At 40.3% G+C, this 12,051-nt stretch overlaps 1 protein-coding gene across 2 annotated transcripts in view; it reads right to left on the minus strand.

The window, feature by feature from the left end:
* Positions 1-7,423: 7,423 nt before the first annotated feature.
* The window catches only part of nol10 (nucleolar protein 10), a 36,299-nt gene continuing 31,671 nt past the window's right edge, over positions 7,424-12,051 (minus strand). For both annotated transcript variants that reach the window (XM_082143471.1, XM_082143470.1), the window contains exons 20-21: positions 10,293-10,395; positions 7,424-7,862 (exon numbers count right to left, since the gene is read on the minus strand). In XM_082143471.1, coding sequence (XP_081999597.1) covers positions 7,680-7,862; positions 10,293-10,395 — 286 coding nt within the window. In that variant the 3' untranslated portion in view covers positions 7,424-7,679. The remainder of the gene's footprint in view (positions 7,863-10,292; positions 10,396-12,051) is intronic.

The following is a 12,051-nucleotide window of genomic DNA, read 5'->3' on the forward strand; positions in this document are numbered from 1 at the left end:
AGTGAGTGGAGGCGGGGATAATTTGCATATTTATAGAACCGCGTATACTAAATGAGGAAAGGGTATAGAGTTACATTCAAGCTATTTTAAGGCAAGTTTAAATAGGTCTATATAATTTTGGTGATCAAAGATGAATGTTAAGGGATAAAATGATTGACTAGAGGTAAACTTTAAGTGATCTGGTGTTAAATACTCTGTGTCTGAATGCAAGTCATCAAGGGAAATCTGACACTGAGGGCAGGAGGAAGTGACTAACAGCAATTCACACATCAGATGGGCAATCTGCTACTTTCACTTCTCTATATTACTCTCAATATTCAAATATTAGCAACTGATAGTTTCATATTCCATTAAAGCAGGTGTCATTTGTTTAGAAAACCTTGTGAATTTGTGATTATTTTGATGTTCTTCAATCAAACAGCGAGGGAGAAATATAGTTTTTACTGAGAGTGATAATTTTTTTAAAAGTAAGGTTAGTTAAGAGGATGGAGCGTATATCCGTTTGGACAGTTACATGTTTGTAAGTCTGTGATGCTCTGTGTCATGAATTTCTGTGTCCCGATTTGCTTCTTAAATGGTGAGAAATATTAGATGGAGTCTTCAAAATCATAGTACGTTTGCAAAAATATAACAGGTGTACAGACACACCATTTCTGATGGATTTTCAAAGTATGCATATTTTTGGGGCTTATATTGTGCATGACCCCTTGGCACACCCCAAGATAATTTTGTTACAAATTATTTTTTTTCAAGAAAAGTGGAGGAATATGAGGCCACGTCACCATTTCAAATGCATTAAGAACATCCCTTTAATGCATTTTTGTGGACAAAACACATCTGAAAAATATCAGAGGACACAGAGCAAGCTGTTGCGGGAAAAGTGCATAAACCACGTGGACCTAAACAGAATACTTGATATTAAAGCTGCAGTCCGTAACTTTTTTGGGTTAAAAATTATCCAAAAATATATTTTTGAGAAAGTACATCACCAGCCAGTGTTCAAAACTATCTCATTGCCTTAGCTTGATTCAAAACAGTAAGCTTGTAATAATGTTTTAAACATCTGTCCACATAAAGAAGAGTCTCGGCTAGTAGGCTATGAGTGTGAGGATGTTGGAGGTGGAGATATAGCCTTTTCTCACAGCACTTTATATAATTAAACATCAATTTGATGGCGGATCCAGAAAGGTTCATACGACAATCACCACTGACAACTGGAGATTCACCCGTTGTAAAATGCAAAAGACTTTGGACTTCGGAGTGGCTACAGAAAAAAAGAGACTGCAACCGGCCCATGCGAAAACAAGAATAAATATCGGAAGGGCATTAAATGTAGTCACGCAATGCTGATGTTGTTAACATTAAAGGGATAGTTCACTTTGAAATTAAATTTTGGTATGTTTTAGCTTACCTCAAGGGCATCCAAGATGTAGGTGTCTTTTTTTCCGCAGTAGTTTCAATTTTGATATTTTTAGGTCAAACCGTTCTTGTCTGTCAGTCATAATGCAGGTCGATGGTTACTTGTCTCAAACAGCATGCACAGAGTCCAAATTAAAACAATTCCCCGTCGTCCAAATTAAACAATTCCCCATCGTAAGTACACATTGATGGCCTAAGACACGAAACGAGCGGTTTGTGTGAGAAAACGAACAGTATTTATATAGTTTTTACCTCTTGAACTCAGCCACGTCCAAGTGATCTGAGAGCGCGGGCGGTTATAGATATATACAATAGATGTCGCCTTGGCTACGGTTTCGCAGTAGCCAAGGCGACATGTTGTGTATATATCTATACCCGCCCGCGCTCTCAGATCACTTGGACGTGGCTGACACATTGGGAAGAGATCTGTTTTACGGATCTCTCTCTGCATCTTCAGAGATGCGCGGATCAAGCCGCGGGGAAAGCCATGGCCACAATGGTTATCCAAGAGAGAGGACGATGGCTTAATCTGGCTAATCTCTCTGACAGGGAAAAATAAGCCATCCTGGACGCACCGGTCATTGCAGAGGGCATTTTTGGCTCAGTTCTGTCACTGATGCAAAAGAGATGTGAAGGAAAAAAAGAGGAATGATGAGGCCTTGCAACTCTGTATGCCGAGAAAGACACAGACTGCACCCCCTCCGCCACCCCAACAGACCTTCGCACAAGCTACGGCGGAGACGGCAGAGAACTGCCTGGCATAGGAAGAACTATCCACCTGCAGCAGCTCAGACGGTCCAGCCAGCTCAACCTCATCCTGAGGGAGCGAGGAGGAAGAAGGCAGTCAACAGCCCCCCAGTTCGCTAGCTACCGACCCTCAGTCTTTTAGCGTTTGACATGAGTTTCAACGTTTTCAGATGTTCCGTGGAGAAAACAGAGCCTGGTTGGGCAAGGGGAAGCAGAGCGGTGAAAAAGAAAAGAGATGGTGCAGTGGTACACACCAACCCACTAGTCACAAGCACGTGACTACTATTAAGACATTTAATAGTATATTAAGACAACACAATATTATTATTATAGTATTTAAGACAACACAATTCGGGTACAGACTGCAGTTTGCCACTTCTCCCCCGCATTTCAGAGGGATAATTCATTCTCAGGTACGGGGAGAGTTAAAGCATGTTCTTCATGAAGAAATTTACTCTCTGTTGAAAAAAAGAGCGATAAGAGTGGTCCCATCCGAGCAAAGCCACAGTGGGTTTTACTCAAGATACTTTCTCATCCCAAAGAAAGGGACTCGTGCCCTTCTTCCCATATTAGATCTGCGTGCACTGAACAAATACCTAAGGAAGTAAAAGTTCTGAGTGCTCACTCATTCTACACTCCTAAAACTGGTGCGCCCGGTTTACATCGATCGACCTGAAAGACGCATATTTTCACATAAGGATATATCCACCCCACAGAAAATTCCTGAGGTTTGCTTTCCTCGGAGTGGCATACGAATATCTGGTTCTACCTTTTGGCATGTCCGTCAGCCCGAGAGTGTTTATAAAATGTACAGAACTGACTCCGCTCAGGGAAAAAGGCATTCATCTCGCTACTTACATAGACGACTGGTTGGTCAGTCAGAGTGAGAAGCGAGAGATCACACAGTTATGCTTCTGGAACATATACAGAAACTGGGCTTAAAATTAAACACAGAAAAGAGTGTTTTAATTCCCGCACAGTCTATAACATATCTGGGGTTGTTGCTGGACTCAGTGACCTTCAGAGCGCGACTGTCAGAGGAGAAAGTGGGAAAATTCACCCGATGCCTGACCGAATTTTAGAGGGGGAAAAGGGTCTCTTTCCGCACATGCCTCAGGCTATTGGGACTGATGGCCTCAGCCCTGATAGTTATTCCCTTAGACAGACTGTTCATGAGAGATTTTCAGCGCTGGGTTGCGTCTCTGAGCCTGAACCCATTACGGCACTCCCTGAGGAGAGTGAGAGTGCTGTCAGCGGCAGTCTTGGCACTGCGCCAGTGGAGTCACCCAACCTTTCTGGTTCAAGGGGTACCCATGGACGTGGTTCAAGCCAGAAAAGTCATAACGACGGACGCATCGTCGTCAGGTTGGGGGGGCATTCACAGGTGCAGGATAGGGAATGGAAGACGGGATCATCATCTGACCAATCTTCACATAAACTATCTGGAAATGCTGGCCATGTTTCTGACGTTGAAGCATTTTCTCCCTTTTCTGAAAGGGCATCATGTTCTTGTGAGAACGGACAACACTACAGTTGTGGCTTATATAAATCGACAGGGAGGTCTCAGATCACTTCCCTTGCCAAGCTGGCAAGCAAACTGATTTTGTGGAGCAATGGCAATCTTTCATCCCCGAGAGCGACGCACGTACAGGGTGTCATGAACCAGGGTGCGGATCTGCTGTCCAGGGGCAATCCCCTTTACGGGGAGTGGAAATTGAACAGGGAATTGGTCGAACAGATTTGGGACATATACGGCAGAGCAACAGTGGATCTGTTCGCTTCCCACGACAATGCTCAGTGTCCTCGGTTTTTCTCCCTGAAAGATCAGAGTGTGCCTCTGCGGATAGATGCGCTGGCGCACGAATGGCCCCGCACTCTCCTTTACGCGTTCCCACTGATAGCGTTAATATCCCCAACAATCTACAGAGTGAGGGAGGAGGGACTAAAGCTGATATTAATAGCTCCGAGATAGCCTGGGAAATACTGGTTGGCGGAGATCATATATATGCTGTACGAAGACCCGTGGTCTCTCCCGTTACGCAGAGATCTACTGTCTACTGTCACAGGCGGGGGGCGATCTTTGATCTTCACCCAGAATGCCTGGCACTATGGACCTGGCCAGTGAGTGGTTCAATTTGAATAGTTGTCAACTGTCTGTCTGACAGTGTTATCAGAACCATACAGAATGCTCGAGCGTCATCGACTAGGTCTCTTTATGAATGGAAATGGGGTGTGTTTGAGCACTGGGGCGCGGCTAAGCACGAGATTCCCTTTCGGTGTTCAGTGGCAGTCGTTCTATCATTTCTGCAGGATTTGATAGACCAAGGGAAAGCGTTGTCTACCATAAAAGTGTATTTGGCCGCTATATCTGCTTGTCACATAGGTTTTGATAATAAAACCATTGGGCAGCACCCTTTAATATGCAGGTTCATGAAGGGCACGTGCGCTTTGCCAGTATCAAAACCGCTTTCTCCTTCATGGGATTTAGCACTGGTACTTGATGCTCTCTCAATGTCCCCATTTGAGCCACTGGACAAGAATGATTTCAAAAACTCAAGATACTTTCTCATCCCATAGAAAGGGACTCGTGTCCTTCTTCCCATATTAGATCTGCGTGCACTGAACAAATACCTAAGGAAATAAAAGTTCTGAGTGCTCACTCATTCTACACTCCTAAAACTGGTGTGCCCGTTTACATCGATCGACCTGAAAGACGCATATTTTCACATAAAGATATATCCACCCCACAGAAAATTCTTGAGGTTTGCTTTCCTCTGAGAGGCATATGAATATCTGGTTCTACCTTTTGGCACCATCTCGGCAACCAGGTACAGGGAAGCCGATTACTAAGCAGCATTTGTTGCACTGGAAAGTGGAGGCGATTTCGTTGGCATATTCCAGTAAGGGTCATGTGTCCCCATCTGGTTTTTCGAGCACACTCAACAAGGGGAATGTCTACTGTGTGGGCTCTTTTTAAAGGAGTCAAGATACATGATATTTGTAAAGCGGTGAGTTGGTCCTCACCGCATACATTTGCAAGGTTTTATAAATTGGATGTTACAGCTCAAACTTTAGCACATGCAGTATCGAGCGTAGGAGTTTGAGTAATGACTCATGACTCGTCCAGCCCTGGAGCCGGTGCTTGTGGTTGGCAGGAGACTTCGAGGCAGGCTATCTGGCAATATGGGAGTTAGGATATCCCATAGTGAGACACCGAAACGTATGCTTGAAAGAGAACAATAGGTTACTTGTGTAACATCGGCTCTCTTATAGCATTAAGTGAGGTGTCTCATCAGATCACCCTCCTTGCTGCGCGAAGCGAGGAAAAGGTGTGGTTGTTTTAAATGTCGTAATGACGTTGTGTTGCTCCTCTTATACTGAGGGGTGGGGTAGCCACTCCCAGACACTACGTCACGTCTGCAAGCCAATTGGGCTGGCGTAATGTAATATAGGGCTTCTGAGGAATTCGTGCTATCAGAGAACGGGGTTACGCAAGTAACCTATTGTTTTGGTCTGCCTCTCTGTGCGTTGGTTATTAATAATAATAATAATGCAATTATTTGTAATGCCCTTTTCTTTAACCTAAAGCACTACAGTGAAATAAAAACTAACACAACAAGTAAAGAACAAAACAAATTAAAAACAACCTTAAATAAATGCGTCTTAGTCAACTTTTTAAAATGTTCCAAAGTTGAAGCATTTCTGATATTGAAGGGAAGCGCGTTCCATAACTTATGGGCTGTAAATGAAAAAGCTCTTTCCCCCATGGTCTTAAGTTTACATGAAGGCTGATGAAGTAAGAGTGTTGGCGGAACAGAGAAAACGCGAAGGAGTGTATGGACTAATAAGATCACAATGATACACTGGTGCTGTTCCATGTAATGCTTTATCTGTTAAAATTAGACTTTTGAAAATCAATTCTAGCATTAATGGGAAGCCAGTGCAACTGTGAAAGCACCGGTGTAATTGTGTTCCCGAGGAGAGGTACACGAGAGTTAGCACACGAGCAAAATCATTTTAAATATACTGTAGCCTGCTTAAAGATTTAGCTGGAAGGCCAGAGATCAAGGCATTACAGTAATCTAACCTGGACGTAATGAAGGCATGTATGAGCCTTTTTGCATGGGCAAAAGAGAGAAAAGGTTGAAGTCGTGCGATGTTCCTAAGATGACAGAAGACGATTTCTGAGATGCATTTTATATGTGCATCAAATGTTAGTTGAGGATAAAAAAAGAACACCAAGATTGCACCCCTGTGAAGTGGGAAGTACCTTATAAGAGTCAACAACCAAGTTAATATGATTAGCCTTACGAGTAGCCGCCTTCGTACCAATAAGCATCAGCTTAACTTGAGTCGTTCAATTTCAGGAAGTTATTCTGCATTCAGGTTCTGATCTCTTCTAGACACTTAACGTACTTAACACACCCTTAGTTAACGTACGGTGGACATTAGGGCTAGTAGTGATGTAGATTTGAGTATCATCCTCATAGCAGTGATACCCAAGGCCATGTTTCCTGATAATCTACCCAAGTGGAAGCATGTATATACTTAATAAAGTTGGGCCCAACACTGAACCCTGAGGAACTCCCTCTTGAACAGGTACGGTGTCAGATTTGTGATTTCCCAGGCTAACAAACTGGGCACAATAAGATAAGATTAAAATAAGATTTAAAACTGTCCCAGAGAGTCCCAGCCAACTATGCAGCCTATCCAACAAAACAGAATGGCATAAGGTGTCAAAAGCAGCAATGAGGTCTAGCAAAACCAAGATACCGCATACACCAGAGTCAGCTGCAATAAGGAGATTATTTACGACCCTCACTAAAGCGGTCTCAGTACTATGCCCTTTTTCTGAAACCAGATTGAAAAGGTTCAGACTGTTTAGTGCTAAGTGATTATTTAACTGAGTAACCACATCACACTCCAGGACCTTAGTCAAAAATGGGAGGTTTGAGATAGGCCTATAGTTAGACAAGTCAGAAACACCACAACCAGGCTTCTTAAGGACTGGTGTAATGACAATTATTTTTAATTCTGTAGGAACAGATCCAGAACCCGATGAATTCACAATTGAAGTTATAGGAGGACAAATTGATGCAAATTGACTAGTTTTGTAGAGTAAAACCATGACTTAGTTGTAAACTAGTATAAAGAGTCAAAAGCATTTAAAAAATGATCAGCAGTAAAAGTGAATTGATGCTGAATGGGAATTCATTTGTGTGTGTAAATGTAAGAGAACAGAACAGGACAGAGCAGATGTGGATAAAAATGTTTTATGGTTCTTCACAAAACACAAGGTTCTGTTTACTGTACTGAGAGACATTGTGGAAAAAGAGAGGTCTGACAAACACACACACACGGATATACAGTCTCTTAATGTGAATCAGTGACGGCATCTGTAATGGAACTGTCTCTTGAACACAAAAGTGATTCCTGCAGATGTCTGATCACACATTTTAAGGCAGTATTAAAAGTCCTGTGTCAACGTCTAGTGACCACGATCAGTCCTGAGTTTAAAAGGGTCTCCTTCCTCTTCCTCTCCCGCCGCCTCTTCCTCTCCCACCGCCTCTTCCTCTCCCACCGCCTCTTCCTCTTCCTCCCCTGTGAGAATGTAAATGTCCAGCCGCCCGTCTGATCTTCCTCCTCTCCTCATGATGGTCACGTTCAGCCTGCTGTTGAAATCGCTGCTTCTCCGTCTGTGCAAGTATAAGATGGAGTTAGTGGCGAAGCCAAAATGGTCCACAACTCAAAGGGATTATTAATAATTGGTTCCAAAAGGTTACTACTCTGATGAATCTTGTGATGAACGAATAGACGTTTCTCCACTGTCTGTTCAGTAGCACAATACCTCAGCTATTTTTAAAATAGTCTCTTTTCCACTAACTGGCGACCTTTTCCAAAAAAGATCAGACTAGCTTGACAACTCACCCCGGCTGTAATCAGATGCATTTTTTTTGTGCTTTCTCTCCTAAGAGGCACTGGGAAGCTTGATTCATTTTTAGTGATTCATCAGCTTTCTTTAGTCATTCATTGGTTTGTTCAGACAGTTCATGGAAAGAAACGGTTCAAAGAAATGTCCCAGCATGGCATTTATAGTAAAATACAGTCTTTAAATAAGTGCTGTGGTCCATCAGTATATTCGGAGTCTTTTCTAGTTTTGTAAGTTGTATTTAGTGTTTAGTATTCAGTTATCTGTTCAAGTTTAAAGTGGTAAACCTTAAATGGATTGGAAAACAACTACTGCTTACACTTGTCAGAGAGGTCCAAACAAATCTATCATCACAGTCTAGTGTTTTAACTCTCCCTTACTGTCGTTTGGTTGAGACGGTCAAGAACAAATTATGTTTTATAGACTATCATGCAAAAGTTTGTAAGATTTTTAAAGTTTCTGAGAAGTCTCTTAAACAGCTTTTGTGGAGTATTATTACATTTTAAAATAACTGTTTTCTAAAATACACTTTTAAATATATTTTAGTAATTTATAACTTTTAGAAAAATGTAATTTATTCCTGTGATCAAAGCTGAATTTCCAGCATCATTACTCCAGTCTTCAGTGTCACATGATCCTTCAGAAATCACTCTAATACGATGATTTGATGCTCAAGAAACATTTCTGATTATTATCAATGTAGAACAGTTTCTATATATCAGAAACCATGATATATTTTTCTCAAGATTCTCCAAAGAATTGAAAGTTTAAAAGAAATCTTTTCTAACATATTTTTTACTGTCACATTTAATGCAAATAAAAGTATTAATCTCTTTAAAAAAATCTTTCTGACCTCAAACTTTGAACGATAACTGTGTCATATTAATTTGAGCGCAACAGCAGAAGGTGTAGATAATCACTGAACAATTACAGAAGGTTATTACATGACTTTAGTAGAGCTGGATTATAGTGCATGAGTCAGAGTATTTTAATTGGTGCTTGACAGTTTGTTGTCGTTCTATGGAAAATATGTGTGTGAAGATACTTTTGTTTGGTGTTCCATTGGAAAATCTATTAGCATGTGATTGAACAGTTAAATTCATTATTCATTCTAGGGATGCAATGACATGAAAATTTTGGCCGATACAATAATTCTTTATATTTGAAAGCCGATAACCGATATATTGGCCGATAAATCTAAATCCAAATTTGTATATAATTTTTGAGGGCTTGACTACAAAAACAAAAGTCTCACCATTAAAATCCACATCCTAAGCACACAATTATAATGTTCTCACTATAATTTTATGTAGCCTATATGACAGACTTGCGCTGCACGTGTTGCACTTTACTGTATTTTCCTTTTTTGAAGAGATTTCAATCATATTTCAAGCTATTCAAAACCATCATGGCGAACAGTGCACATCTGAAGTGTCTCAGCTGAAGGAAATAATCCATTATTTATCGGCTTTAATATATCGTCCAAATAAGAAAATAATGGATTATTTCCGATAACATTAAAGCTGAACATATATCGGCCGATACCGATAAGGTGGCCGATATATCGTGCATCCCTAATTCATTCCTTCAATGCAAAGAACAATCATATATGTTTAGATTTTGTAAGGATCAGATGACCTCAGATTACTGAAATATTTCCAGGAACATCCAACAAAGCAGCAAAGTGACTTGACTGAATAATGTGTCCGAAAGAGAGGAGGAGAATGGGAATTAAATGGGCGTGCGAGCGGTCAAAGGACAGAAAACAAAGGTGAGAATTTCAGGGCATACTGAAGCCATTCTTCTGTCTATGGTGTGAGTCAGCAGGAATCTGAGCTGGGAATGTGTCTGACCCAATTTTACCACACCATCATCTTCATTTAACAAAAGAGGGAGGAAGAGCGAGAAACAAACATATGACTAGGTCCGGGTTAAATGAAAAGGTTTTCAGCAAACCTGTACGTAATGGCTTATGTAATTGTTTGAATAGATCTGTCATCTGTTTTCACTCGTTCAGAAATTTCTAGGATTACAACATCACAACTGTTCATTAAAGAAAATTCACCCATATTAACACACTTTCAGTGCTCTGCAACTCAGCTGATCAGGATGACGCATCAGTAGAGTTCAAACAAGTGTTATAAAGCGTTAGTCTGCACAGGTGGCAGCTGGGATAGGTTGTCATCATCATGCTTACCTTCCTGAGAGTGAAAGTGAGCTGTTTGCTTCCAACCGCTGCGTCGCTGAGGTTTAGCATCCCTGATCTCTCCTCCCGCTGCAGTCGCTCCTCCAGAGATGTCCTGTGTGACGGCAAACATAGTGTTCAACTTTAATCCAAGAGCGATTGAGCAAAAGACATAAAAATTACCAACAAACAAAGAACGTCTCAAGTAATGGGGCACAACGGCACAAAAACTCACTGGAGCGCAGCAACACAAAGTTGATTCTGCACCAATTTGATCTTATATCTTATATTTAAAGTAGGGCTGTCACTAGCGATAATCTTGGTCATCGAGTAATCAGTCAATTATTTTGATGATTAAAAGAGTAATCAGATTTTTTTGTGGTAAGAAAATTGACCTAAGCAAAGACCTAAGAGCGAGTGTGTGTATGTGTGAGTGTTACTGTAACACTACTTGACAGTTTCATGCGCTTTAAGTATTTACTAGTGTTTATTAGTTCTAAACTCTAAAGTTTGGTTCGACTACATTCAGGAAGTGTACTGAGCCACTTCCGGTATTTTGCCGGTTACTCGACACGGGTTAATTGCAATTGAGGATTGTTTTAAATCGAGTACTCAAATTTAAATCAAGGAATTGTGACAGCCCTAATTTAATGTTTATTTTTAATATTTTTATTTAAATGTATATTTTTTATGTTTATTTTTGGTACAATATCCACATATATTTTGAATCAAAAGTCTTAATGATTTGCATGTGTGTTCAAGGAAATTAAATCAACAGTTTTTCAATAACAAAAAGTGTAAAAGTATTAACGTTAGCATGACCCTAACCGGCCTAGGTGACGTCATCTAGTCTTTTTCTTTATAATAATGTACATTTAAGAATCATTCCCAATAAGACTATGAATATGTATAATGCAAATATTAAATGTCAAAACCGTGCTAGGTTAGGTGCAAATGGTTAATCATGTAAAACCAAGTCTGGGAGCATCAGGCAATTGGGTAACACTTTACTTGAAGTGGTGTGCGTAAGACTGACATGACACCTTCATAATCATGATATGACACGTCATTATTAAAATGTCATTAAGTGTTAATACTGTCAAATTATTTTATAACTAATACAAAAAAAAGAAGTGGTTAGAAATATATTCATGACACAGTTATAATGGCCTCCTCCTTCAAAACCTCCTTCATATTCATGACGTGTCATGCAGAGCTCGAATTGAGTCAAGTCTTATGGGGGGTCCCCAAGTTTTTTTTGGGCGGGGGGTTGGTTAGTCTCGCAATATACACTTTATACAAAATATACAGTATATTTGATCATAATATGCGTATATATACTATTTATTAAAAACGCTGGATAAAGAATTGTGTATATATATATAATTCTTCTTTTAAATTACTTACTAAAGTAATATGGATTTAGAGGGTGAAAATTTCTAACCTCCCAAACTCAAAATTTTCTAGTGACTGATAACATCTAAATTTTGCAATTGGCCCAAGTGAAATTCTGTAAATTAAATTTTATAATTTACAGATTTTCACTTGGGCCAATTGAAAAATTTAGATGTTATCAGTCACTAGAAAATTTTGAGTTAGGGAGGTTAGAATTTTTTTACAGTGTACTTAGTATATATATATATCAGTGATGCGCGGGTTGATCCGAAATGAGCGGGTGCCTGCGGTCACCCGCGGTTACCCGCGGTTACGAGTCATCCAAAAATATTTTTAATGATATTCGGGTCGCGGTCGGTCGGGTCGTTTGAAATAA

The sequence above is a fragment of the Leuciscus leuciscus genome (genome assembly GCF_965113295.1).
Source record: "Leuciscus leuciscus genome assembly, chromosome: 17".
In the NCBI taxonomy this organism is placed as follows: Eukaryota; Metazoa; Chordata; class Actinopteri; order Cypriniformes; family Leuciscidae; genus Leuciscus; species Leuciscus leuciscus.